The sequence below is a fragment of the Ursus americanus genome, chromosome X, assembly GCF_024610735.1.
Source record: "Ursus americanus isolate L20-20 chromosome X, mUrsAme1.1.p, whole genome shotgun sequence".
NCBI lineage: Eukaryota > Metazoa > Chordata > Mammalia > Carnivora > Ursidae > Ursus > Ursus americanus.
In genome coordinates this window covers 54827425-54854538 of record NC_142164.1, presented here as the reverse complement: position 1 = coordinate 54854538, position 27114 = coordinate 54827425, and the positions used below count along the sequence as shown (strand labels likewise).

The window sequence follows — 27114 nt, the reverse complement described above, 5'->3', positions numbered from 1 at the left end:
CCTAATTGGTCAAATCCTCGAGAGTAGGATCGATTTTTTTTTTTTTTTAATGTCTTCCAACATGTGTTAGAGGTTCAGTGAATTGCCATTCTGTCATTGATTTTCCCCCCTCCCCCTCTTCTTCTCCCTTGGGAAACCTGGAAAACAGAAAATCTTCCCAGGGAAACTCCTCAGGGGCGCCCAGAGATCCAAAGCTTCTTTACTCGGACTCGCCCGCGCTGCACTCTCCCCCGGCACCCACCACCCACTGCAAGTCCGTGGCTTCTCCAAGCCCAAACCCAGCGCGGGCTCCTGGAGCTCCTGAGCGCGCGCGCGCGCTCTCCCTTTGGCCCCCTACCCTGCAGCAAGGGCAGCGTGACGTAATGCAACCTCAGCATGTCGGCAGCGATATAAAGAAGGACAAGGCGGCGCGCCTCCCAGACGCAGAGTAGCTTGTGATTGGCTCGGGCTGCGGAACCTCGGAAACCCGAATGCGAGGACCGTACAGATCCACAGCTGCCGACCCCCGCAGAAATCTGGAGCGCGGTCAGAATCCAACTGGCGGCGGCGGAGGCAGCAGTGGCCTCAGGTAAGGAGACTCCTGAAGGGAAAGTAGAGGGATTCGGGTCCGCGGCGCTCAGTGTCGCCCATGTGAGAGGAGGAGAGGCTCACACCCAGCCTGTAGTGTAGGGCGAAGGGAACAATGGAAGTGGCGTCTAGTCCCTAAGCTTTGCACCCCTCTTGGTCTGGCAGTTTCTCTCCTCAGCTGCAGCTGGCGCCTGGAGGAATTGAGGGAACTGGTGGGGTTTCCCCCTCAGGCAACCTCTCCTTCCTCTAGGCCAGAAGCCCGAGGCGCAGGAGCCGTCGTTGAGACCGTCGGTGGTTTAGGGTGACGGGAAAATGGCGGAAAACAAAACGGTGAATTGAAGAATGCGGCGTCCCCCTGGCATTTTCTCTCGGCGACACCCCCCAATATTCCTTTCATTCGCGCTCCCCTCCCACTTCTCTGTCCCCCACCCCGCCTGCTGCTTATGGTAACCTTGGAATGCGCGAGGGATGGTGGCGTTTGCAAGGAGGTGGCACCGAATCGGGCGTTTTAGGGGGTAGGGAGCAGGCAGAGCCTGGGGGGGGGGGCGGGTGTGTGCGGCAGTTGTCGCCTCCACTAAAACACCACCATTTTGGTTCCCAGCCGTCTCCCATGTAGTGGGGCAGAGAGAGCTGGAGGAGGATGAGGGGTTGGGCAGCACGGTGTGGGTAGCAGCGGTGCCGACCGCTGCACCAAGTGAGAGGAGGGAGGAGGGGAACGGGTATTCTTGTCTCTTTGCTTTCTGCCTTTCCACGGAGAAGGTTTTCTTGCTTGGCTTAAGATCCAGTCATATGGGTAATATATAAGAGGGCACGTGTGTGTGTTCTGCTCGAAATGATTGAAACTTGGCATGGTCGTGGGAAAGGGAGACTTATGCGGGGAGCGGGTTGCGTCCAAAGCTGCAATACTGCTACTTGCCAGAGCTCCTTTGTCTCCTATCTCTGCAAATACTACTTTCACATTCTCTTGCTCTGCTGCCTTAAGATTTCTCTTCTACCTCTCACCCTGTTTACATCACCGAGAAGCTAGGTCCTGAATGAGCTGTTTGGAGGAGACGGATGAGAGTAAAATGTTTTTGGTTGTTTGTTTTGTGATTTCTGCTCCCCGTACATTGATAGAAGGATGTTTACTTGAAGCGTATTTAGTGGTTACCTCCATTCAATAAGGATGTGAGATACACTCTGGAGAATACTGAGAAGCCCAGCTATCTATTGACTATTGAATACTTAACACACCGCTCTTCTCATACCTCATTTATTATTGATCTTATTTAAACTTCCTATATGGGAAAAAGGTGCTCCAGTTTATTTATTGGGTATTCATACAGTGTGATACTTCCTATAGTAGTTGCACTATGTGTTAAAATTTTTACACTTAATTGAGCGCTAGTGCAGATTTTTCTCTATCGATTTGGCAAGGATAAAGCTTGCCCTTGGTTGGTTCTCTTTCACTTTCCAAAATAAGGTGTTGCTAGTGATTTTTAAATGTGCTTTAGAGAAGATTTGATTTAATGAAGTGGTCGAATTCTAAGTGTAATAATGTTGCTTATATCATAGTAGGTAGTTGTTTCTGTTGGAATCCCTTCGGATGCTTTTTAGATGAAGAGATTTGAGCATTTGAGCCCTTCTCAACCTCACCCTGCACGTTGAAGTGTAAAGAAAATTCTTAAGTTGTGTAAGAGATTTGGTTTAAAATGTTTTAAAATGTCTAATTTTGAATGTGTTTTTACACTAGGTAAAGAGAACGTTTTCCCAAAGAAAATAACATAGGCCAGAAGGAAAAATAATAAAAACAAATTGCTGCAGATTTTACTTTACAATATGTAAGAAAATCTACAATTTCTTCAAGACAGTCGTATTAAGGTGATTAACAAATTAATGTTTTATCTTATTTATTAAACAAAATTAAGTGTTTAAAATATTTTAAGGTATTTGTAATTGTTCTATTAGTTATGTGATAAAGAAAGCAATTATTATGTTTAAAGTTGAAATCGTACACTGTTTTAAGTGTTAAAAATAAGTCCTTATGGCATTTTGATTTATCTCTGTGAACATATGGGTAGTTTACCATGAACTCTCTTGGCTCTGATGGCTTCATTTTGGAGGCAGGAAACAATGTGGTATTTGAAAAAAAAAGACAGAATACAGCCAAGAATTTCTAAAAATTTATAATTTTGTTAATACATAAAATAATTTTGTTGAATCATTTGATACACAGAAATGACACCTACTGCTGTAAAGATATTTATATACCTGATTCAAATGTTATACTCTCCTGCCTTCTGTACACCTATAGAACTTCAAGGCAAGGAAAAAAAATCTTAGTGTTCATACTTAAGGATAGATTAAGTTGCTTTATCTGGCAGCTTTCTAAAAGTTTAATGATATAAACTCATTTTTTGTACAATATAGCTCAATTTATTAAACACTCCTAAATAAAAATGAGAGAAATGTTTTATAAAATTGACAGATTTTTTTGGTTGATATACTTAGAATTTTATGTTTGAAGGGGAAATACACATATGTAATTCTAAGAAATATGCTTAGTGACAGCATTTGACTTTAGGTTCCATACTGTCTGGTGATCTTAAATATAGGATACATCACTTGAAATGAAATAGAATCCTTGCTTTCAAAACTAGCTTAAAGCTAGAGTGACTTTATTAATTAGTAAGAAAAAAAGTCAGTTGTACAATTATAAGTAAACGATATTCTGAAAGGAACAATTTGCTAAATGTTTGTGTGTGATTGATCTTATCTCTACCATATTTAGGAAGCAGTCATGTTTCATGAGTCCTCAAAACTATGAGACAAGAGAATGTAGTAGAGTGAGGCCAGAAGTCCTTACTGGCTCAAAGAACTCCAGGGAAACTGGGATAGAACATTGTACATTATAAGTAGAACCCCGGGAGCCAGAGGTGAAACACAAGTTTATCTGCAGAGCTCCGCTGCAGGGCTGAGCTGGGTCTGGAAGAAATGGATGAGAGCCACTGGATGAAATTCACTAATACTAGACACCTGAGTCTTCTAGTAATGTATAAATATCCCAACCATTGTCTGTTGTCATCTAGTTCTTTTTCTTCTTTTATAACCTACATTTTAACTGGAACGTCAGTGCTACAGTTTTGTTCTTTTGCTTGCTTCTATCACTTCCCCTGTGGCTTGTCACCCTTACTGTGTCTTATTCTCCATTATCTTTGATTTATTTCCTTTCACTTAGCCCTTCTTTTACTTATGCTTGTCACATAAACTATCTAATCAAGGTTTTTATTTTCCTTTGTAATAAGATTTGCACACATGGTTCTGAGGCATATTTTCCATTGCATTTTTTTCTCAGAACAACTGACTTGGGCCTAAACGTATTTAAACTATTTTTTAAAACCATTTCTTTTACAGAGATTTGTGAATGAACTTTGCTAAATATGGATTCAGGTGGTGGAAGTCTTGGATTGCACACATCAGACTGTAGAATGGCCCATACCATGATTATGCAGGATTTTGGTAAAGCATTTTCTTTGTTGTATTTTTTTCTTTCTTTTTTAAAAGTCATAGCACTAAATATCAAAACTATATTGAAGAAGGGGAGAATTTATGAAAATTTGTTCTTTTGCTAGGAAAGTTCATTTGTAAGGCTCATTTTCTTAAAGTAAAGCTATGTGTCAGTAGTCTACTTAAAATCATTCTTAAAATTTTGTGGGAAGGTTGAAGTAAGGAAACTTGGAATATAGTGGTAATGTCGCATTGAAAAGGAAAAAAACTCAGCTTACATAAATAACCACATCAGTTCTTGAATGTAGGAAATATTAAATTGGCTTTCTAAAATCATTATAAATTGTAGTGTTGATAAAACTGGAAAAGGAACTGCTTCAGTCATTACAAAGAAGTTAGATGCTTATATAGTGAGATATAGGAAAATCATGCATTAGGTGATTAATTATATTCTGATACAGTATCTTCAGAAAGTTGTTTCTAGTAACATTACATTTTTCTTTCTTTCTTTTTTTTTTTTTAAGAAAAGATTCCCTGCTTTTGTGGCCAAGTTTTTCAGTAGCCTCTTAACAGTAGTTATTTTGATGAAATGTTAAGACTCTATCACAGTCAACAAAGAAACTGAATTTGGGCAGGGTCAGTCTGAATTATAGAAGAGATTGAGATATCTGAAGTATAAGAGGCAGGGATAAGGTGGTAAGAATTGAAGAAAAGTGGAGTGAGAGTAGAAAAGACAAATAGTAAATTGGGATAAAAAGTAAACAGAAAACAAGGTATTATGGAATTATCAAAGATGATATCAGGGGTGGGGCATTAAAACTAGTAATACTTTTCTCAATTAAGAAAATGCTACCACTGTTTTCACATTAATGTGAATATGTTATTTTGTCCCTTGTTGTAGAGCCTGCAGTAGTTGAGAGTCTTGACAGTCCTATTAACTTTCAGTGTAAACTTGGGCAAATTACTTCATTCACTTTTGGGAGGGGATTGGACTAGATAACATTTAAGGTCCTTTCCAGTTCTATGATTCCCTGACACTTCTGTCTGATGAATAAAGATGTGGTGCATAGATCAAGATTGAACGTGGTGGAGATCGAGATGACTATGTAGTGAATTGATGAAATAGAAAGCAATCATTGATTCATTCTGCTAAATGAGTCAGAAGTCAATTGTGTTGATTATGGATGACTTAGAAGTGATTTTGCATGAAAAAAGTCCAGGAATAAATTCTAGAAGTAGGACAAAGAACTGAAGAGTAAAGATTTCACAGAGAATTTTGTGAATTCTTTGCTAGAAATAGTTTTTAAAATACTGGAACACTTTAACTTCAGTATAGTAAATAAATTTTGGTTGAAATGTCACCTTTAATTTTTTGCCTTTTAAAAATATCTTAGAGGGTGCCTGGGTGGTTCAGTTGGTTAAGCGTTTGCTTTCGGCTCAGGTCATGATCTCAGAGTCCTGGGATTGAGCCTTGCATCAGGTTCTCTGCTTAGCAGGGAGCCTACTTCTCCCTCTCCCCCTGCCACTCCCCCTGCTTGTGCTTTCCCTCTCAAATAAATAAATAAAATCTTTAAAAAAATAAAAAAATAAAAATATCTTAGAAATGGAAGAAATACAGCATTTTCTCCATATGATACAAAATTTAACCTACCCTGTAGCATTTGTGAAGTGCCAGACCTCCTTCACTCCTGAAGAAGTTGCCTGTTAACAAGTAAAGACTGATTCCTTTCTAAGATTGGAGAAAATGTCCATTTAGTGCTGGTGAATATTTACTTGGTCTTCCTTTTACCTTCCTTTTCATTGTTCCTCCTTGGTGTCTTAAAGTTTAATGAATCCTTTATTACATCTAATACTTTACTTCCTTTTAGTTGCTAGGGAAGTAGAACATGCATATTGAAATACATTATGTACATTCTTTTTTAAATTTTTTTTATTGAGATAATAATTCATATACCATACAATTCACCCATTTTAAAGAATACAGTTCAGTGGTTTTAGTATACTCACAGAGTTGTACAAACATCACTGCTACCTAATTTTAGAACATTTCGTCATTGGAAAAATAAAACCTAATACTCGTTAGCAGTCACCCCCAACCCCGTTGCAGACCTAGGCAATCACTAATATTTCTGTCTATGGATTTACCTATTCCAGATATTTCATATAAGTCGAACCATATCATATGCGGCCTTTTGTGTCTGGCTTCTTTCACTTAGCATAGTTTTTAAGTTTCATCAATATTGTAGCCTGTATCGGTTTCCCTTTAAATTTCTGCCAATATCAAAACTTAGATATTTGCAATCCCATAAATTAATGGTATTTGTGAAACAGTTTGGCATGCACAGGTAGAGCTAACCAAGTACGTTTACTGTGTATCACAGGATCTTTAAATTCTATAATGTTTTTGGTGGGGCTAGGATGGCTACTATATTAAGAATTTGAAATATTAATTTGTCAGAAACTTATTAGACCAGTTTCTTTTGAAGGCTACTTGAGATTTAAAAAAAAAATTAAAAGATTTTATGTATTTGAAAGAGAGAGTGCGAGTGAGCATGAGCAGGGGGAGGGGGACTGGGAGAAGGAAAAGCAGACTCCCTCCTGAGCAGGGAGCCCATGCCAGGCTGGATCCCAGGACTTGGATCATGACCTGAGCTGAAGACAGATGCTTAACCTACTGAGCCACCCAGGTGCCCCTGAGATTTAAAAATTTACAACATGATTTGTGTAAAACTTTGCTTGTGTCTCAGTATAATAGTTGTCCTTGGAATCTGTGCCACTGAATTTAATAGTTAAGATTTTATTGATGCAAAAAGTCTATGTTGCTCTGTGACTTAAATAGCAAAACAGCCTTAGATAGTGGCCCAAGACAGACCCAACAAATACCAAATTTTACTCTATACCTCTGGTGAAATTCCAGGTATTTACATTTAAATGAAATAACTTTAGTAAAATGGGAAATGTTTGAAATGATGACTTATTTCTTACTGTTATTTGGTTATATAATTGCTTTCACACTTTTTAAATGATGATTTCTTACCATTTATAATTTGTTACCTAGTGAGATAAATAGTTAATGCCATTTAATGCTGCTTATTAAATGCTATAAAATTTAATTGAGTGACTGTGTGATAGATCTTTTAGCTCATTTTTTTTAAAGAGAGAGGGAGAACGTGTGCACAAGTAGGGGTGGGGAGAGGGAGAAGGAGAGAAAGAATCTTAAGCAGGCTCCCCGCCCAGTGTAGAGCCCAACGTGGGGCTCAATCTCACAGCCCTGACATCATGACCTGAGCCAAAATCACGAGTCGGATGCTTAACTGACCGAGCCACCCAGGTGCCCCAGATTTTTTTACTCTTTCTCAAACTGTTCCTTTAATAGTGACTCACTTGGTTAGTCCTATAAATCTCTTTAAAAAAAAAAAACGAAACAGTCTCTATGGTAAGTAAATTCTATTCTCCTCCTTTTAACAGGTAGAAATAAGCCAGTCTAAAGTTAAACAGTAAGTTCAGCCCTCAGCTTTAATCTTGGGCAAGCTTATATAACTTCTTTAAAACCATAGTTCCTTCATATTTTTTATAGTTCCTTCATATTTAAAAAGGAGATAATACATTATACAACTATTCTGAGGCTTAAATGAGATAGTATATGTAAAAATATTAGTAGGTTGCTTGTTTCATAGTCATTGCTCAATAAATATAGCTAGTGTGTAGTTAAATAAGTGACTTTGTTTAGAAATTCATTGGGATCTAGCAGATGAGCTGATAAGAGGAAAAAGCAAAATTTAATAGGAGACATCTTGGATCTTGGTCTGAGTAATCTGCCAGCACTGTGGGGAACTTGTCAATTCCTTGTCTAGGATCCTTGATATTATTTAGTTCAGTGTAAACAAGCATATTTGGATTTATTTTAGCTTAGGTCTGATTTATTTTGACCTGTTAAGTTCCTACTAGATTAGAGGCTAGAATCATCCCAGCCAGGTTAATCTGAACCCAGGCCAGCAACTAAGTGTTATTCTATCCTTCCATCATTCCCTAGTGTCCAGTCTCAGAAACCATACTAACCTCCACAATTGTCCATATTTTAAATCTGACTTGTGAAAGGATTTTATAAAATATTAATTTTATTGTTTATATACATAGAATTCCAATACTGTGAATTTTATAGGTTTAACGTTTAATTTTTCCTTGCTAAAAACCACATTCCTAATCTGGCTGAATGCTAAATTTGAACCTTCACCAACTGCCCATCTCCAAAATGGCCAGTGGAGAAATAAGTGAATAGGAAGTACTTGTTTTATACATACTCCCTTTGTCTACCAGATTTCCAAGATTACCCTTTTGGGGTAATATGGTGGTTTAGGCAAGAGTTTGAGAATACTAAGAACAATACAGAGGAATTGAAAGGAAGATAATTCTGAAAGGTAGCTTCCCCTTCTCACCTTGTCTTTTAATGGGTAGGAGTATTAATAATGTCCATTGGTCTCCATCCTAACTTGTTAACTAACTTCCATAATGAATTGGTTAATAATAATGAACACTGTGTAGCAAATGGCACTCTTTCAGGTATGACTTTATAGAAAGTGATCATTATGTGGAGAAGGTTTTGTATTAGATTATTTAATGTAGATAATTTTATTATAACCTAGTCCATAAACTCTGTTAACTTGTTTCCTGTACACTTCAGTGAGGCAGAATTTAAGAGTTCCTCGTGAAGGGATTTTACACTTTTACATTTATAATGGGGGTAGGAGTTGTTGTTTACCATGCTACTCAAGAAAAACATTGTTTAAAGCTTTGTTCCTGCAGATTTACTAGTTTAGAATTTAGTGCAATTTAGAATCCCTGTGTATGAACTTTATCAAACCAAATCTTTGTCTAAAATAAGATGGGATTCCCCCCCCCAAATCAGATGTTAAAAGATTCCTTCCACTTTCGAGTGTAGTAATTCTTAAAAGATAAGGAAGTTTAGGGACTTTTATGTTTATAATGCATATTTTATAATATATCCAACTTGTCATATTTTACTAACTTAATTAAACATATCAGTACCCATTTATGTTTGTGTGTCCTTTTAATTTTAATTTTTTGAAAAACAGTACTCACAGGGAGAAGAAAAAAATAGTACATAGGGTCCCATGTAGCCTGTACTCCTCTTCTTCCGGTGGTGACATCTTATATAACTGTAGTACAATATCAAAACTAGGAAGTTAACATTGGTGAATTGCTGTTAAGTAGACTAAAGACCTCCTTAAGTTTTCATCATTGTTTTTACATATATTTGTATGAGTGTATATAGTTCTGTGCAGTTTTATCCTGTATATAGATTTTTGTAAACACCACCACGATAGAGATCTAGAACTATTCCATTACCACATATATGCTATGCCAACATATTTACACACACACCCACCCTTGGAAACTGCTAATCTGTTTTCTATCTCTATAGTTTATAATTTTGAGAATGTTATATTGATTCCATGTATACATTATATGGTATCATAACCTTTAGTTATGGGGATTCATAACTTAATTTTCTGGAGATTCATTCAGGTGTTGAATGTATCAATAGTCTGTCCCCTTTTAATTGCTGAGTAGTATTCCGTGGTAAAGATGTGCAGAGTTGGTTTTACCAACCATTCATCTACTGGGAGTACATTTGGGTTATTTTCAATTTTTTGCTACTATGTGTAATAAATAGCTACTATGACCTGTAATGAATTTTCATCTACACTTTTTTGGGTAAACATATGTTTAATATCTCTGGGAAAATGCCCTAGAGTATTATTGCTGGGTTGTATGGTAAATACGTGTTTAGTTTTGTAAGAAACTGCCATATATTTTCCAGAGTGGCTGCTACCATTTTACCTTTCTGCCAGCGATGTATGACAGATCCTTTCTTTGTATCCTCCCCAACCTGTGGTGGTATTGTTTTTTTTTTTATTTTTTATTTTAGCTGTTCTAATATAGTGATATCTCATTGTGGCTTTTATGTTTTACTTGAAAATAAAGAAAATAAAGTGCATTATTTTTAAGGTCTTAATTTAGATTTTACTGACATTGTTTTCACCCACCTCCACACCAGTGCCTGGTTGGTGCTGTTTTGTTTGTTTCTTTGGTTTTTTTTCACTTTTATTTAAGCTCTATGCCCAACGTGGGGCTTGAACTCACAACCCCGGGATCAGGAGTCATGTGCTTTTACCAACTGAGCCTGCCAGGTGCCCCTGGTGACGGTTTTTACTACAGTTAATTTGTCAGTGTTTTTTTTTTTTAAATGATAGTTTGGCCAGAACTATTTCATATTTTTAAAATGTTTTATGTCATCTGATACATTAAATATACTACTTTTAATTAATAAAATAACTTTACTTTTTTTGGATAATTGTTTGTATTATAGTGGCTGGAATGGCTGGTACTGCACATATCGATGGAGACCATATTGTTGTTTCAGTTCCTGAGGCTGTATTAGTTTCTGATGTTGTCACAGATGATGGGATAACCCTTGATCATGGCCTTGCAGCTGAAGTTGTCCATGGACCTGATATCATCACTGAGACTGATGTAGTAACGGAAGGTGTAATTGTTCCTGAAGCTGTACTTGAAGCTGATGTTGCTATTGAAGAAGATTTAGAGGAAGATGATAGTGATCATATCTTGACTTCTGAGCTAATTACGGAAACCGTTAGAGTACCTGAGCAGGTTTTTGTGGCTGACCTTGTTACTGGTCCTGATGGACACTTAGAACATGTGGTCCAAGATTGTGTTTCAGGAGTTGACTCTCCCACAATGGTGTCAGAGGAGGTTCTTGTCACTAATTCAGACACAGAAACTGTGATTCAAGCAGCTGGTGGTGTTCCTGGTTCTTCAGTTACTATTAAAACCGAAGATGATGATGACGATGATGATGATGATGATGTCAAGAGCACTTCTGAAGACTACTTAATGATATCTTGTAAGTGAAACAAAAGATAAAATTACTTGGGAGATTGGTTTATACATAACCTGGAAAGGTTTTCTGGGATGGGGGATCTATTCAATAAAAATCATGGGGATAATCCTTTTGAAAAATAATTTTTTTCAAAGCTGTGTTGTTGAGATGCTTTTTTGAACTTGCTCATATTTTTAATTTACTCAATGAAAATTCATATCCAAAATTAACAAAAATAACGTAATTAATATCTTAGAGTAGAAAGGAAGGTTTAACGAGAGCGTTAACTGATAAATTTTTTAATGGTAAATATATATATTTCAAAGTGGGAAGTTTATTTTATGCAGCCACTGCTTTCTTTTTATTGTAGCAGGTACTCGAGTTGTCAGTTCAGTTTTGCTTAGGAATTTAAGCATTATATATTAAGAAATGTGTAATTAATTTTTTATTAAATACTTGAAAAGGAAATCTGAAACTCAGATTCTGTTCTGCAATTCTCCCCGTGTTTATTTCCTGTTTGTCTAAATATGCATATTCTAAGCAGAAAATACTTTACTGTGTTTATTTCAGATTGCTTTATGATGTCTATAAGACATTCTATCTGAAGGAGGAAGATAGAAATATCTTGTTCTCATTTTAAGTGGTGTGTTTGCCTGAACAGCAACAATAATAAAAAATCTCATGATGAGTTATTGAAGGAGCTTGAGGAGGAAATGGGTCTATTCTTTATAAAATTTGAAGGGATCATGCTGGAAGTAATAAAGATTAGATAAACTTCACTTTTTCATGGTGGATTTTTGTTCTTTTCTTTTTAAAATAAAAAAAGGATTGATTGGGAAGTACATCAACAGGTAGAGTTATGTGTATGTGTGTATAAAGTGATTGTATGTTATATGTGTATCAGTGAATTTAAAACTAAAAACCAATTGGATTTATTTAATTTGTAAATATGATTCTGAAGTCTAGCATGTTAGCTTTTTCCCTCTATAACCACTTTTGAAGTGAATATTCACATTGTTTTTAAGGGAATGAGTTAAGCCACTAAAATACTGTCTGCAAATGTTATTGCCTCTTTTTAAATTGATGTCTATTACTAAAGAAATTCCATATTTATATCTTACTGATGTTAAAAAAACTATGTTTATGATTATATAAAATGGTGTGACAAAAGTTGGCAGCCTTTCTGTATCAAAATAATATTATGCCTTTAAAAAAGTACTTGTCAGGGGCGCCTGGGTGGCACAGCGGTTAAGCGTCTGCCTTTGACGCAGGGCGTGATCCCGGCGTTATGGGATCGAGCCCCACATCAGGCTCTTCTGCTATGAGCCTGCTTCTTCCTCTCCCACTCCCCCTGCTTGTGTTCCCTCTCTCGCTGGCTGTCTCTATCTCTGTCAAATAAATAAAATCTTTAAAAAATAAAAATAAAAAATAAAAAAAATAAAAAAGTACTTGTCAAATCAAGCTCTTTGATATTAGTTTAAAATTTAGACAGGATATGTTTTGTGAATTGTCAAGCCTTAATATATCTTCTGTGATTTGATCCTGCAAAACATTTTTTAAGACTTTCTGGAATATTTTAATTTAGAGTATTTATCTTTATATTGCCACATATGTCAAATGCAAAGGACTTGTGTCCTACTCTAATAGGAATAGACTAAAGATTATAAAGAAAATCGTATTGTTTGAATAATACTGGGACTGCTATGGGATCATTTTAGGGAAAATTTAGAATGGGAATTAATTAACTCCTTAATCATTAGTAAAGAAACAGCAACAATTTTTTTAGAAAATCCATTAAAACTTAAAGCAGTTTTTTATTGTAGAAAATGGAATATACAAAAATTAAATATTTTTTATATCACCCTTTTTCTCACCACCCAGATCCTTGGCCATTTTTATAACGGTTATTATACTCAAATTGGAACTAGTCACTCTTTACCATTTTCATTTATTTTATTTTATTCTCTTCTGATTTAATTTTTCCCTTTTTTCCTTCATAATTTTCGTTTCATTATCTTTACCTCTTGGTTTCTCTTGGCCATTGACTCTTACAGGAGTTAAGAGAATAAATTGCCTTAAAAGCCTCAATGTTAATTTAAAAAGTCCTTTTTTCTGTTTTTTTTTTTTTCCAAGATAGAGATTTTCAAAATTTCTAAGAGATAAAGTTGAGGACTTAAAACAGACCTTTGTCTTGTTCCTGAGTCCCTAAATATTCCTATAAGGAAACCTTATCAGTAGCTGAGTTTTAGAGGTAGGGAATTTGTCTTTCATATCTGAGGTGCATTTGAGCTTTTTCGCCTTTCAGGCCAAATGTCACAAATTCTTTATCTTAGCAGATGGTTAGGTTTTCCCACTTGTGCTTAAGTAACTTGGAAATTAATATAGAATAACTATATCTTTCTAAAATTATCTTAGGTGTGCTCTTCTTTAAAAATACCTAACATCTACAAGACATTTATGGGCGATGATTTCCTTCATAAAAGCTGCACTGGAAGAGGGAAGTTCCATTAAATAATGAACCAATATAATGCATTCAAATTGTTTTTTACCTATAAAATCAGTTTATATTTCTTTCGGGAACATAATCTTGTATAAAGCAAAATGTCTTGTTGGGTCATTATGGGAGATCTCATCAAACCTCACCAATTTCAAGGGTAAAAAAAAGAAAAGTTAAAACCTTTGTATTTTTTTAGTATAATGGCTTTATTGAGATATGATTCACATGCCATAAAATTCACCATTTAAGGCATGCAGTGGTTTTTAGTATATTCATAGCATCGTATAACCATCACCACAATCAGTTTTAGAATTTTTTCTTTACTCCAAAAAGAAACCACATGCCCCTTAGCAGTCACCTCCCCCACCTACCACTCCCCCTCCCCTGGCAACCACTAATCCAATTTCTATCTCTATAGATTTGCATATTCTCAACATTTCATATAAATGGAATCATGTAATTTGTGGTCCTTTGTGTCTGGCTTCTTTGACTTAGCATAATGCCTTCAAGGATCATCCGTATTGTAGCATGTGTCATGTGTCAGTACTTCACTCTTTTTCATTACTAATATTTCATTATAAGGATATACATTTTATTTATCCATTCATCAGTTGATGGACACTTGGGTTGTTTCTACTTTTTGGCTATTATGAATAATGCTGCTATGAAGATTTATGTACAAGATTTTGTGCAGACATATGTTGTTAGATCTCTTGGGTATACATACACCTGGGAGTAGAACACCTTTGTAATCTAAATGTTACTAACTTTTGTTTGTTTCAATGCTGTGAAATATAGATCATTTACATATTGCCTGACCCCATCTCTGTGGTACATTAATATACTCTATATTGATAATAACATATCTACCATATAATTTTGGTAGATGTAACACAAAAGGGGTACAGTAAAAAGCCTTACTCAGCTTTTAAAAGGAATATTGAATTTTTAATAAAACTGTGCTATTGAGCTATATAAAAGAATATTGAACATTAGCAAACTTGCCAACAGTGCATCTTACTGTTTTATGTTACACTTAGCACCAGTAGAATTCTGTGATGTGTATAATACTACCTGCTATTACTGTCTGGAATGTCATGTGGGTTTAGAAACAACACTGCGGGACTTGGATATTGCAAGCCTTACAATAAGCAAAAAGGTTAAGCCTTAATTTGGGGTATTTTGAGTATTATTTGCATTAAGAAGATCTTTGAGATCCATTTCCAAAATCACTTGATTGCCTATTAAATCTTTGTTAACTTTGTACTTTCTATAACAAAGAATATAGAATAAATATTGGTTAAGTTGATGGTTTTAATTTTTTTTAAAACTGCACACTAGCATCCTTTAAAACTTCATCTTTTATGAACTTAAAATACAGAGCAAGCTTGGTTACTCAGTATATTTCAAAATTGTTCATTCTGAGTAATCTAAGTAGAAAATAATGGATACATTATACTATGGACTTAAGGCATGGTATAAATGGAATAGGAATAGCAACAGTTACTTCAACACTTAAAGTAAAAGCTATGGTACAAAGCTACTGAGAAGTGACCAAAAAATGTGTATTTCCTTTCATGGGCTTAAATTTCATGAATTATAGTTTTAATTTAGTTTGTTGCAGAAGGAACTGTGATCACTTTAAACCATTTGCTTATAATAAAGCAGTATTTATCAAATGAGAGTATTTTCAGTATTTTATTAATTTACTGTAAGTTATTCCAACTTAAGAAATTAATATTTTGGACACTTTTTGAGGTTTTTGGATATCGTAGGTCTTTATTTTCAAGAATGAGAAAGCATTTTCTGGAAGCTTTACTTATTTTAATTTTTTCTGTGATGTCATTGTTTTAATTTAACATATTTTCAAAGAAGCTACTAAATCAATATCAGATACTTCATCTTTTATTCTTTCATTTCAATCTGTCCCATTGTCAAAAAGAATTTTGTCAAAAAACATAGTAATAGAATTAGGGGCTATGATGGAATGAAAATATTTATTCTATTTATTTTGACCATTTAGGTCCTTTCTTCCATAGGCTATTTGAACTCTTAAATAGTATGGAATCATTTCTATTTTATCACAAAGTTTAAGGTAGCTTTGCATTGTAAAAAGAATTTCTGAAACTTACTGTCTTTTCACCATTCTGAAAGGCCAAAAGAATATTTTTGAGTTTGTATGTTTCAGATTTGAAACCGAGGTAAGGGAAATCTAGACTTTGACCCATTTAGATCTTCTTGAAATTCATTTTTTAAGAGTACTGCATTAGTAACTTTTTATGTCACTTTATTCTTTTTTCAAAGGTTCTGGAATTGTTTAGATATAGTCAGAGGCTTTAAGATTTTATGTTTCATATATGATGCTATGTTATACATAATAGGAAGGAGCAGATTTTCGATTTAGGTTACATTTCAGTTTTTATAGGTACAAACATTGAAATAAAAAATGGTAGGTATATAATATTTGCGGGAATATATTGTTTAGTATCTATGGTCAAAGAACAAAGTTTATTAATATATATTTGCTGCATAGTTTGTGCATAGTATTCATGTGAAAATAAATGTTATTCTTAAAGACTGTAGAGCAGAGAATCACAATTTAAAGTATACTTAAAATGTAAGTAATATTCTCAAATATTGTCGCTTTACCTTTCCATATGACTTTGGAGACTAGCATATGTTAGTAAATATAGAAGTACACAAAATTTCTGGTTTGAAGTTGTCTTCCATTGACTCAACATAAATTAAAAGTATTAAGATTTTATTTTTATAATTTCTGAAAAGCCCTTTATATAAAATAATTCAGCTGTTTTCTGTTTCCTCTTTTTTAATTCTAGATTTCATTATGCTAATTTGTTTTAGAAATACTGCTATTTCATTTGGGAATTGTTGTTTATGTGTGCTTATTTTAAGAGTACTATGCATTGTATGTTCTGACTTTTTCTGTTATTAACTTTGGTGTTAGGATTAATCATTTCCCAAACTGTTTTAATTAAAGCTCTATGGTTATTAAGTATTTCATATATAAATTAAGATCTCCAAATAAGTTTTTATATAGTTATGATCATGTAATATATCTGATCTCGTATATTGTTTTTTTCATGAATCATATCACTTTCAATAGTTGCATAATAAGTCATTAAAAGAATATAGCGGATAGGTGATTAACACATTCATGTTTCACTTATGCTTAACATCCACTAAATGTCAATTATACTTTTTGACTAAAATAGTTTCCTCTTTATATTTTACAGTGGATGATGTTGGGGAAAAATTAGAGCATATGGGGAACACACCATTAAAAATCGGCAGTGATGGTTCACAGGAAGATGTTAAAGAAGATGCATTTGGTTCAGAAGTAATAAAAGTGTATATATTTAAAGCTGAGGCCGAAGATGATGTTGAAATAGGTACAAATCTTAATTTATTGCTATAATAGGAATTAAAAGTAATTCTTATCTTTTCTGGTAACTATTCTAAAATTGTCTTTATTTTTTCTTTAAAGATTTTTTATTTTATTTATCTGACAGAGAGAGAGGCAGCGAGAGAGGGAACACAAGCCAGGGAACACAAGCCGGGGGAGTGGGAGAGGGAGAAGCAGGCTTCCCGCTGAGCAGGAAGCCAGATGCGATGGGATGCGGGGCTCGATCCCAGAACGCTGGGATCATATCCTGAGCCGAAGGCAGACGCTTAATGACTGAGCCACCCAGGCGCCCCTAAAATTGTCTTTAAAATGCAGATTTTTTGTAGGTTTCTTTGGGGATGGAATATTAAAAAATTGTATATGAGTAAAAAGCAGGAATGCGGAATATGTCGTTCTTGAATTCTTTCAACATAAGTAGAATATTAAAGTTGGAACTATAAAAACAAATGAGTGGAAAGGATTTGATTTAGAGTAGGAAGTTATATTATTTAAGGGAAGGCTAGAGGCGGGCTGCTTGGATTTTAACCCTAGTTCTGCCATTTAGCTGAGTGGCTATTGGTGAGTTACTTAACCTCCTTCTGGCTCAGTTTTCTCATCAGTGAAATGGCCATAATGACAGTAATTACCTCATAGGGCTATTGTGAGGATTAAATGGGCAAAATACATGTTAAAGACTTATATAGTACTTGGCATGTGTGTAACTGAATGTTAACGTTTGTTGTTATTTCTCAGTGGTTACTGAAAATTTAGAGTGTAATTTATAAGAAAATTCTCTTGACACTTAGAAATTTATATTGGAATATTTTGGGGAATAATTTTCAAAAGGAGAACATTTTTTTAAAGATTTTATTTATTTGAGAGAGAGACAGAGAGAGTAAGAGAGAGAGCACGAGTGGGGTGAGGGGCAGAGAGAGAAGCAGACTCCCTGCTGAGCAGGGAGCCTGATGCGGGGCTCAATCCCAGGACTCCGGGATCATGACCTGAGCCAAAGACAGACACTTAACTGACTGAGCCACCCAGGCACCTCAGGAAAATATTTCTTATGCCTCCTTCTTATTAATTTAGGGAATTATTCCATGATACTTCTCTACTTTGATATGTGATTTAATTTTTAAGGTGGAACAGAAATTGTGACAGAGAGTGAGTACACCAATGGACATTCTGTAGCCGGAGTGCTTGACCAGAGCCGAATGCAGCGGGAGAAGATGGTTTACATGGCAGTTAAAGATTCTTCTCAAGAAGAAGATGATATTAGTAAGATATCAGTACAAGGGCACTGTAGTGACTTGTCAGTAGCCATCATGCATTCTTTTAAAAAAATTAAGCAATCTCAGAGATACAAGCATTATATAAGAACAAAGTTCAATAAAATAAGTCTGACCTTTTCTGTAATTAATTTAAAAGGAAAGGGTCCTTTTGACCATTCATGCATACATGTATTGTTCAAATCAGCAAACATGAAATACTCTGTCTCAGATACTAGGGATATAGAGATAAACAACATATGGTTCCTGACTTCATTAGAGCCCACAAATATGTATGGAATTATTGCAAATCTGTTTTGTGTGTTATTGGATATGTTGCATATATATTAATTAATACAACTCATCCCTGAGGTAGGTGATATTATCTTTGTTTTATGGAAGGAAAAAAATACTCAGGGATATTAAATTAATTGCCCAAGATCATTTCAATATTAAGTGAGGAATGTAGGATTTCAACTCATATCTGTCTAATTACTGCCAGTGTTCTTTCCACATGGCAGTGAACACTGTTGGCCTCTGTCTGGATTTAGCAGTGGAAGGGCTAACTGGTTGTTCTCCTTCTGTCAATGAAGGATTAGATGAGTAAGTATTCTTCCAAATAAGTTAAACTGCCAGAATCTTTACTTACTATGCCTTTGATGGTCTCCAAGTAGTTGCTGCTTAAGGTTTCTTGGAGCTGAGTACCATAGGGTGAAAATAACTCCTCAGATTTCCTTTCCTGCCATGCTGCCCATTTCCTTAGGATGACATGTTACTCTGCCTTCTTTCTTCTCACCTCAGTGTAGGAATGCAGCCCTTCCCTAAGGCTTCTGTCTTCTTGACATACTGAGATAAAAACTATTTTGTTTTGCCCTAGAAGGGCAAGAGCCTCCACTTCAGTGCATTACCTGGATGATACTCAGCTTTACCTGTACTGTACTCTGATCTCCACTCCTCAGATTTTCTTCCCTAGAAGCCATGGGAAGCTGAATTCCAATCCCAAACATGAATAACACACCACAGTTGAAAATATAAAAACAAGTAAGTCCAGAGGATTTGATTGAAGAGGAAAATAATTTCTATTTGGCCTCTAAATTCTTATATTTGTTTACTCATTGGTCAGTAAGGGGGCACAATAGAAGGTGGGTGACTGAAGCTTAAGTTAGCTGATGCCAGAATTCCTTGGGGATGTGGAAAACTTCGACCAGTGTCTCTTTCTCATCAGTTGAAAGAAGGGAAACTTGGGAGAAGAGGGACACTTTTATCCCACATTTTTTCCACGTTTCTTCCATAGTGAATAGAAGATCCCAGTATGTGAATCAAAGGAAAAGCATAAATTCAAGCCAATTTTTTACTTAACAGCCTAAATCTAAATGGGTTATATCACATAAAATATACTAAATGACCCTCTAGGTTTAAATTTTTTACACCAATACTATATTTTTTTTAAAATGAGTCTCACTTAATGCTTTTTTTTTTCTCAGTACGGTCTCTGAAAATCCTGCCTCTTAAAGGCTGTCCACATATTCATGAGCACCAGCTTACATATGTATTATGTGTGTATATATATGTATATAACATATATATGTGATTTAATTATTTTTATTTAACATTTTTTTCAATTACTAGTATTTTTTACTACTTTTCTTTGCATGTACAGTACTGCATTTAAGTTACAGTATGTGGGGTAGCAAGGACCACTTTCTAGTATTGATTCTATGGGAAATGCTTTCTGAGTTCCAAAGAACAGTCAGGCAGAATTATGGACTGCAACTTTTTTTACAAATTTGTAATGCCCGATGGACTGTAAAATCAGTCAGTATATTTCAAGCGCACGTTTTATATAGTCTAAAAGTCATTTTTGTAGGATAGGTTCTAAGAGGAGAATAAGAGTTTTGATAAATGATTGTCTCCTAGTGGCACTAGTCTCCAAAGTGCCTAATGTCATTTTTAAATTAACCAAATTGAAATCTTGACAGTTGAAAGATTTAAACTGTTTGGAATTTTTACCCATTTATTAAATATTTGGGGTTATAAACAAGCAATTATTTCTAAAATTTAGGTTGCGCTGAAATAGCAGATGAAGTTTACATGGAAGTCATTGTAGGGGAAGAGGAAGGAACTTCTCTCCCTGAGACTCAGCTTGAGGACTCTGATGTTAATAAAACAATTGTCCCTGTTGTCTGGGCTGCGGCATATGGTAGGACACTGGCATTTTTTCACCTGATAAGTACATATCTATTTGATCAGCCTTTAGGTCATTAAATATGCTGTGCTAATGCCCCCCATGAGTTGACTGATACTATAAAGTGTTTTGCTGTGGACTGATTAATTTCTAGGTGCTTACATGATTTTCCTACCATGTATCTTATGTTATTTAAAATAAGCCTTGCTTAATGCATTGTCGTTTTTCAGTAGGATTTATTTAAAATCGTACCGTTATAAGTGAATACCATAAAAAGTTTTATTTTTCTAAAATAGGAATATCCTTTGAAAATTGATCCTTCCCTTTTTCCAAAACTTATTTCATGTATTAACACCACAGATAAGATTTTGGGGGTTTGAAAAGAAACAGAAATCCAGGTATGCTCTTCTACAAAGTATCTGATGGAAGGTAAATTTATCAAGTTCTTTTTTCTTTCCGTTTTACCTCATTCCTACTTAATTTACAAGATGGTCCAGGTATACTCTTTACTTTGAAAAATTTTGGTGTTCAAATGCATTATCTTATCTTGGTTTTTCCAAAGGTTCATTCATTCAACAGTCGTTTACCGAGCATCTTCAATTTTGAGTGTATTCTGCAGAAATATCTACTCAATTTTTATTTAAAATGTAAGATTGTTCTGGATGGTAACAGTTCCAAGGATGCTAACAGTAGCCCTTATTTTCAGTGCGTGAAATTATGTCTAATCTATGGGAGTGGAAGAACTCAACAAAAAAAAAATTTAATCCAAGGAACAGTGGTCAAAGTAAGATTTTTGTAGATTAAGATGTGATCCACTAGTAATCATTATACTGAGCATATAAGTTTTTAATTAGTTTCTTTTTTTAGGAGATGAAAGAAGAGTTTCCCGGAGATATGAAGATTGTCAAACATCAGGTGAGAGAGCATTTTATGTGAGATGTAAGTTAAATAGCCAGTTTTATATACTGCTTGGAAAATAAGCACTTATTGGTTTGTGTGTACAGACACATATGGTAGACTCTGACTTGCCTGGTCATACCCTATCTAGTTAGTTACATAGGAGTTTGCCTTTTTTGGGAATTGATTAATTTATATACAGACATAATGTGTGTTATTCTGTGAGCGCAGTTCATTTTAGATTTATCTCAAGATAAAAATGTCAGGCAACTTATAACATGAATCATAAAAGGTTGCTATGGAGAAAATTATAAAATAGAAGTTATTTTGACAAAAAAGTAAAAATTATCCATGATATCAATGACTTGTTAATGTCTTCCTTGGAGCAGAACTGTTTTCTTAATTTCTGTGGCAACCGGTAGATGTATATAACTGTAAAATAAAACCCATGTGTCAGCTTCATTTTTCTCTTTAGTTATAATACATACTCCATAGAGTGTTATTCCATGGTTGATAGTTTCTTTTTATTTTCTTAAGCAAAGAGACTTTTTCTCATGATAAAATGTCTGACTCTTCTGTTTCTACCTTTAGGAGATACTTGACTCTAAATTTAAATGTAGATGTCAGAGGAATTGATGAGAGGCATACATCACAGCCTATAAGCTAAATGGCTTTGCAGGTCTACATTTTTTTTAGATATTTGTTTATTTATTTATTTATTTACTTGAGAGAGAGAGCAGGGGGAGGAACAGAGGGAGAGGGACAAGCTGACTCTGCGCTGAGTGTGAAGCCTAACACGGGGCTTGGCACAGGGCTCGGCGGGGGGCGCGATCTCACAACCCTGAGATCCTGACCTGAGCTGAAATCAAGAGCCAGATGCTTAATGGACTGAGCCACCCAGGTGCCCCACAGGTCTACATTTTTAAACTAAATTGCATGACAAAACAGATTTGTGAGAACTAAGATTTTATTAAGTACTTTATTCTGTATACACTGATGCCACTGAAATTGTGGTAAATTGCCTGCCACATCTATCTTAGTCTTTAATATCAGTCTTCATACTTTTTACATGAATTAAATTATTCTAAAGCATATATACAAGAGATGTATTGTTTGTTATATATTACACTTTATTATATATTACACCATGACCATATTGGTTCACTGACACATGTATATTTCTTTTCTAAGTCTCTTTAACTTCATCAGCCTTCATTGGTGAGAAATTGATCTGATGCCAGTATTTTGTTTGGGCTGTAAAAGTCTCTCGTGTTACATTCACCTTATTAGTTTATTGCTTTAGGATGAATAAATTGAGGTATTTTAAAGTTAATTTCACATTATATCCTATTTAAAGTGTTTACAGTTTGTGTGTGTGTGTGTGTGTGTGTGTGTGTATAAGGGTATAAAAGAGAGAATATGGATACACTTTGTGAATTTAGCACCACAATGGCAACTTAATGCCATGTCATATCTAGTAATTCATCTAACCAAAACCAAAAAGTATAAATATTATGTAACTTAATAGTGTATCAATTTTTTTCTAGGAAATACCTTGGACTCAACTTTAGAAAGCAGAAGTAGTACAACAGCACAATACCTTCAAATTTGTGATAACATTAATACAAATAAAGTACTTAAGCAAAAAGCCAAGAAGAGGAGAAGGGGAGAAGCCAGGCAGTGGCAAACAGGTAAAATACTAATACTTTGTTTTATGAATATTACCATGATTTGAAATGTGGAAGTTATCTTTTTGTAAACAAGGGAAATAGAGTCAGTTGTTACAGTGTAGTCCAATTTCCATATACCTGTCTGTTTTATTTAAATAGTTTCTTTTTTTAAAGTATTTGACTGGTACTTAATAAAACCATGCTTGTTTGCTCTTTACCCAAATGGTGTTTTCAAAGAGAATTTTCAGGTTGGTTTCACAATAAAGGGTGCCTATTTCTAGTTGACAAAATGTATGTAAAATTTTGGCAGGTGAGTAGTCTATAGTACAGAGATGCTTATTACTTTTTAGTGAGCTATTTTATCATCAGTTGCTTTTAATGTGCATTTTATCCTCAGGATTTTATTCTACTAGTACAGTTCTCACATTGTGAATGCCAGCTAATTTTGGCACCTTTGTTGTAAAACCCCTTAAAACATCTGGCCAAATGTCGCAACTTCCTTTTTTTTTTTTAATCTAGCTGTTATAATAGGCCCTGATGGACAGCCCCTGACAGTATACCCTTGCCATATTTGCACAAAAAAGTTTAAATCCAGGGGATTCTTGAAAAGACACATGAAGAATCATCCTGATCATTTAATGAGAAAAAAATACCAGTGTACAGATTGTGACTTTACGACTAACAAGAAAGTGAGTTTCCATAACCACTTGGAAAGCCATAAGCTTATAAACAAAGTTGACAAAACCCATGAATTTACAGAATACACACGAAGATACAGAGAAGCTAGTCCACTGAGTTCAAATAAACTTATCTTAAGAGACAAGGAGCCGAAGATGCACAAGTGCAAATACTGTGACTATGAAACTGCAGAACAAGGACTGTTAAACAGACATTTACTGGCTGTTCACAGCAAGAATTTTCCTCATGTGTGTGTTGAGTGTGGGAAGGGCTTTCGACATCCTTCTGAACTCAAGAAACATATGAGAACCCATACTGGTGAGAAGCCATATCAGTGTCAGTATTGTGTCTTCAGGTGTGCAGATCAGTCAAATCTGAAAACTCACATTAAATCTAAGCATGGTAGCAATTTACCGTATAAATGTGAGCATTGTCCTCAAGCATTTGGTGATGAGAGGGAGCTTCAGCGCCATCTGGATTTGTTTCAAGGACATAAGACACACCAGTGTCCTCATTGTGACCATAAGAGCACCAACTCAAGTGACCTTAAGCGGCACATCATATCTGTCCATACTAAGGATTTTCCTCACAAATGTGAGGTCTGTGAAAAAGGTTTCCATCGCCCTTCTGAGCTCAAAAAGCATAGTGATATCCATAAGGGTAGGAAGATTCATCAGTGCAGGCACTGTGACTTTAAAACATCAGATCCATTTATTCTTAGTGGTCATATCCTTTCAGTTCATACTAAGGATCAGTCATTGAAGTGTAAAAGGTGCAAGAGAGGGTTCAGACAACAAAATGAGCTCAAAAAACATATGAAGACTCACACTGGAAGGAAGATTTACCAATGCGAGTATTGTGAATATAGCACTACAGATGCATCTGGCTTTAAACGACATGTGATATCAATACATACAAAAGACTACCCACACAGGTGTGAATTCTGCAAGAAGGGATTCCGAAGACCATCAGAAAAAAATCAGCATATTATGAGGCACCACAAGGAGGCTCTTATGTAATAAGATCAATATAAAGAAAGAAGCTATTTCGAAAATATGATATGCTACATGGGAGGAAAATTTCATGAACTGTTTCATCTAGTTCCAAAGCTTGATAGTAAATCGTAACTTTACATTCTTTGTATTAGAGATCTTGAAATATTTGAATTGACAGGGGATCTCATAGCCCTTTGAAAATTACTTAAAGAATTTAAGAAGCACCATAGAATGGTTGCAGAAAAACTCTTGTGTCTATTTAATAGTATTATATGTATAATTAAACTACAGAAAGGAAAAGCAAAGACAATGACTTTATTTGGCTGATCATACTAGAGATAAATGTTTCTGAAAAGATCATATTTAATTGGGTTTAGCAATGTTTTGCTGTGGCAAGCAAGTCTCACTTTTATGTGATTTTTGAAATGAGGTGGGGCAATAAAATGCAGTCATCCATCAGTCACTTAGTCATTGAGCCTTTTTTATGGTACCTGAAAATTGAATTCCAGAAATGGCAAAAGTTTTGTGTATTCATTGAAAGAAATCTCACTGGAAAACAGCTTATATTAATTCAATACTATTAAAAAGAATTTCAGAGCTGCTAAGATTTTATCACAGGATAGGATGTTTAAAATACGGCATTTTTCGCTGAAGTCTAAAGTGAAGTCTAAGATTAAAGTTCCCTTTTTTCGGATTGTTAAGTTGATTTTTCAGTATGGCATATATGACAAAAGTATATTTGAGTCAAATGTGGCTTTCTAAAACAGATGCAGCAGTAGTGTTGCAAATAAAGCTAGCACTATATTTCTTAATGATCTTAAGATTAAATGGAGAGAACACAGTTTTCTTAAAAACAATGTTTAGAAGTTTCTTTTTTAGGGCAGTCTCAGCAAGTAGGATTGTTTTAGTCTTACTTGCTCTAATGTTTAAAGGTGCAATTTTATGCCATTATTGAAAATTTTGATTTTTAAAATCTATATACCATATTATTAACATGCATTTTCAATGTGAGGCAGCATATATGCAGTATTTAACAAAACACTGTGTTGCCAATAGAGTTTGGAGGTGGATATTCAGTTTACAGTGTATAAATTTAAAATATGCATCCTTTCAACAACGCTTTGTGTTAGCATGCTGCAAATCAAAATGGCGCTTAATATAAAAAGCTGGTTTAGGGAAATTTAATGAAAATCCTGTTCATAAATGTAATGCATATGATGTGTATTTTTAAGTTATAGTTGCTTCATGTTTACACTCAGCTGTTCAACATAATTAAAATGTAATTTTACTTTATGCTATATTGTGGCTTTGTGTTTGAAATAATGTTCACCTTTCTGTTTTTGCACCAGATAAGAATCTGTTCCGTGAGAATAAATTTTTTATCTTTCTTAACTTCAGAATATTAAATTTGGAAAATTTAAAATAGTGTGTTATGTGGCTGTAAATGATGTACACGCTGTAAAATAAGATTGTCGTTGTTATGTGGGATTATTATTTCTAAATGTTACTCATTGAAATGAGCATACAATAAAAAGCATTTATTGCACTTCAAGGTTTTATGAATTTATTTAAAGTTTGTTGTAATGTTCACTCTTTATTAAAAGACTTTTTATTTAAATTTGCTCTTAGGTAATTTGGTCCACAATTTAATGTCTTGTAGATTTTGTGCATTAATAACATGAGCTAGGAACTTAAACAATTATGATGACTATGGCATGATTATTCCTCAAAAATGTATATTTCTGCTAAAACCATTATGAAATACTATAAAGGTGCTTATTTTAAGACTTGGGATTTAGTATTATAGAGAAAACTAAAAATTCCTTTCCTGCTTAAGTAACACAATCCTGAGAAAAGAATCTAATTATGTTCCAAATAGACCAATATACATTCAAAAGGAAAAGCATTAAATCAAGTATTTGGGAAAGATTTCTACAAATGAGCGTAAAAATAACCTGCTGTATTCAAATCAGTCAACATTCAGTAGAATTCATGAACCTAGATATATAGCCCTATTGCTTAAAACTGTCAATTGGGTTAATTATTCCTAAATGATCACTAACAGAAAAAGAAGAAATCTTTTAGCCATTATATGTTAGGCCAGTGCTTTATAAGCTTTAGTATCTATGGAGTTCACTTAGTGATCTCATTAAAATACATTTTCTGATTCAGTAGGTGTGGGATGGGGCCTACAATTCTGCATTTCTAGTAAGCTCCCATGTATTACCACCATATGATTAAAATGTGTTAGACAAAATCCCCCAGTCTAATTCTGGTACACTTTAGCAAGTTTCCTTAAACACATACCTATGGCTAAGTGGATAGAGGTAATCCATACTGAAGACATGGGTGGCATGAATGACAAGAAGGAACCAGTCATATGAAGATCTTGTGGAAGAGCATTCAAGGCAGAGAAGCATGCAAATACAAATAACCTGAGATGGAACAAGCTTTGGCAGGACCATGGTGAGGTCTCTATGAGACCTGTGAGAATTTGAAGTGGGAAGCCATTATAGGATTTTAAGGAAGGGAGTAATATGATACGATTT

The 27114-nt window shown here is 34.8% G+C and overlaps 1 protein-coding gene across 5 annotated transcripts; it reads left to right on the top strand.

The window, feature by feature from the left end:
* The first annotated feature begins 436 nt into the window (after nt 1-436).
* On the top strand, nt 437-26105 carry ZNF711 (ZFX family zinc finger ZNF711). 5 transcript variants are annotated; one of them, XM_087859447.1, is made up of 10 exons: nt 437-568; nt 2300-2427; nt 3338-4065; nt 10445-10999; nt 16727-16882; nt 18013-18150; nt 21032-21109; nt 21193-21240; nt 22770-22913; nt 23412-26105. In XM_087859447.1, exons 3-10 carry the CDS (start codon nt 3987-3989, stop codon nt 24587-24589), a joined length of 2376 nt encoding a protein of 791 aa, XP_087715573.1. In that variant the 5' UTR covers nt 437-568; nt 2300-2427; nt 3338-3986; the 3' UTR covers nt 24590-26105. The 5 variants fall into 5 exon arrangements, with proteins under 5 accessions (XP_087715573.1, XP_087715572.1, XP_045649914.2 ...); XM_087859446.1 differs by lacking the exon at nt 21032-21109 and adding an exon at nt 20203-20340; XM_045793958.2 differs by lacking the exon at nt 21032-21109.
* Nucleotides 26106-27114: the final 1009 nt, after the last annotated feature.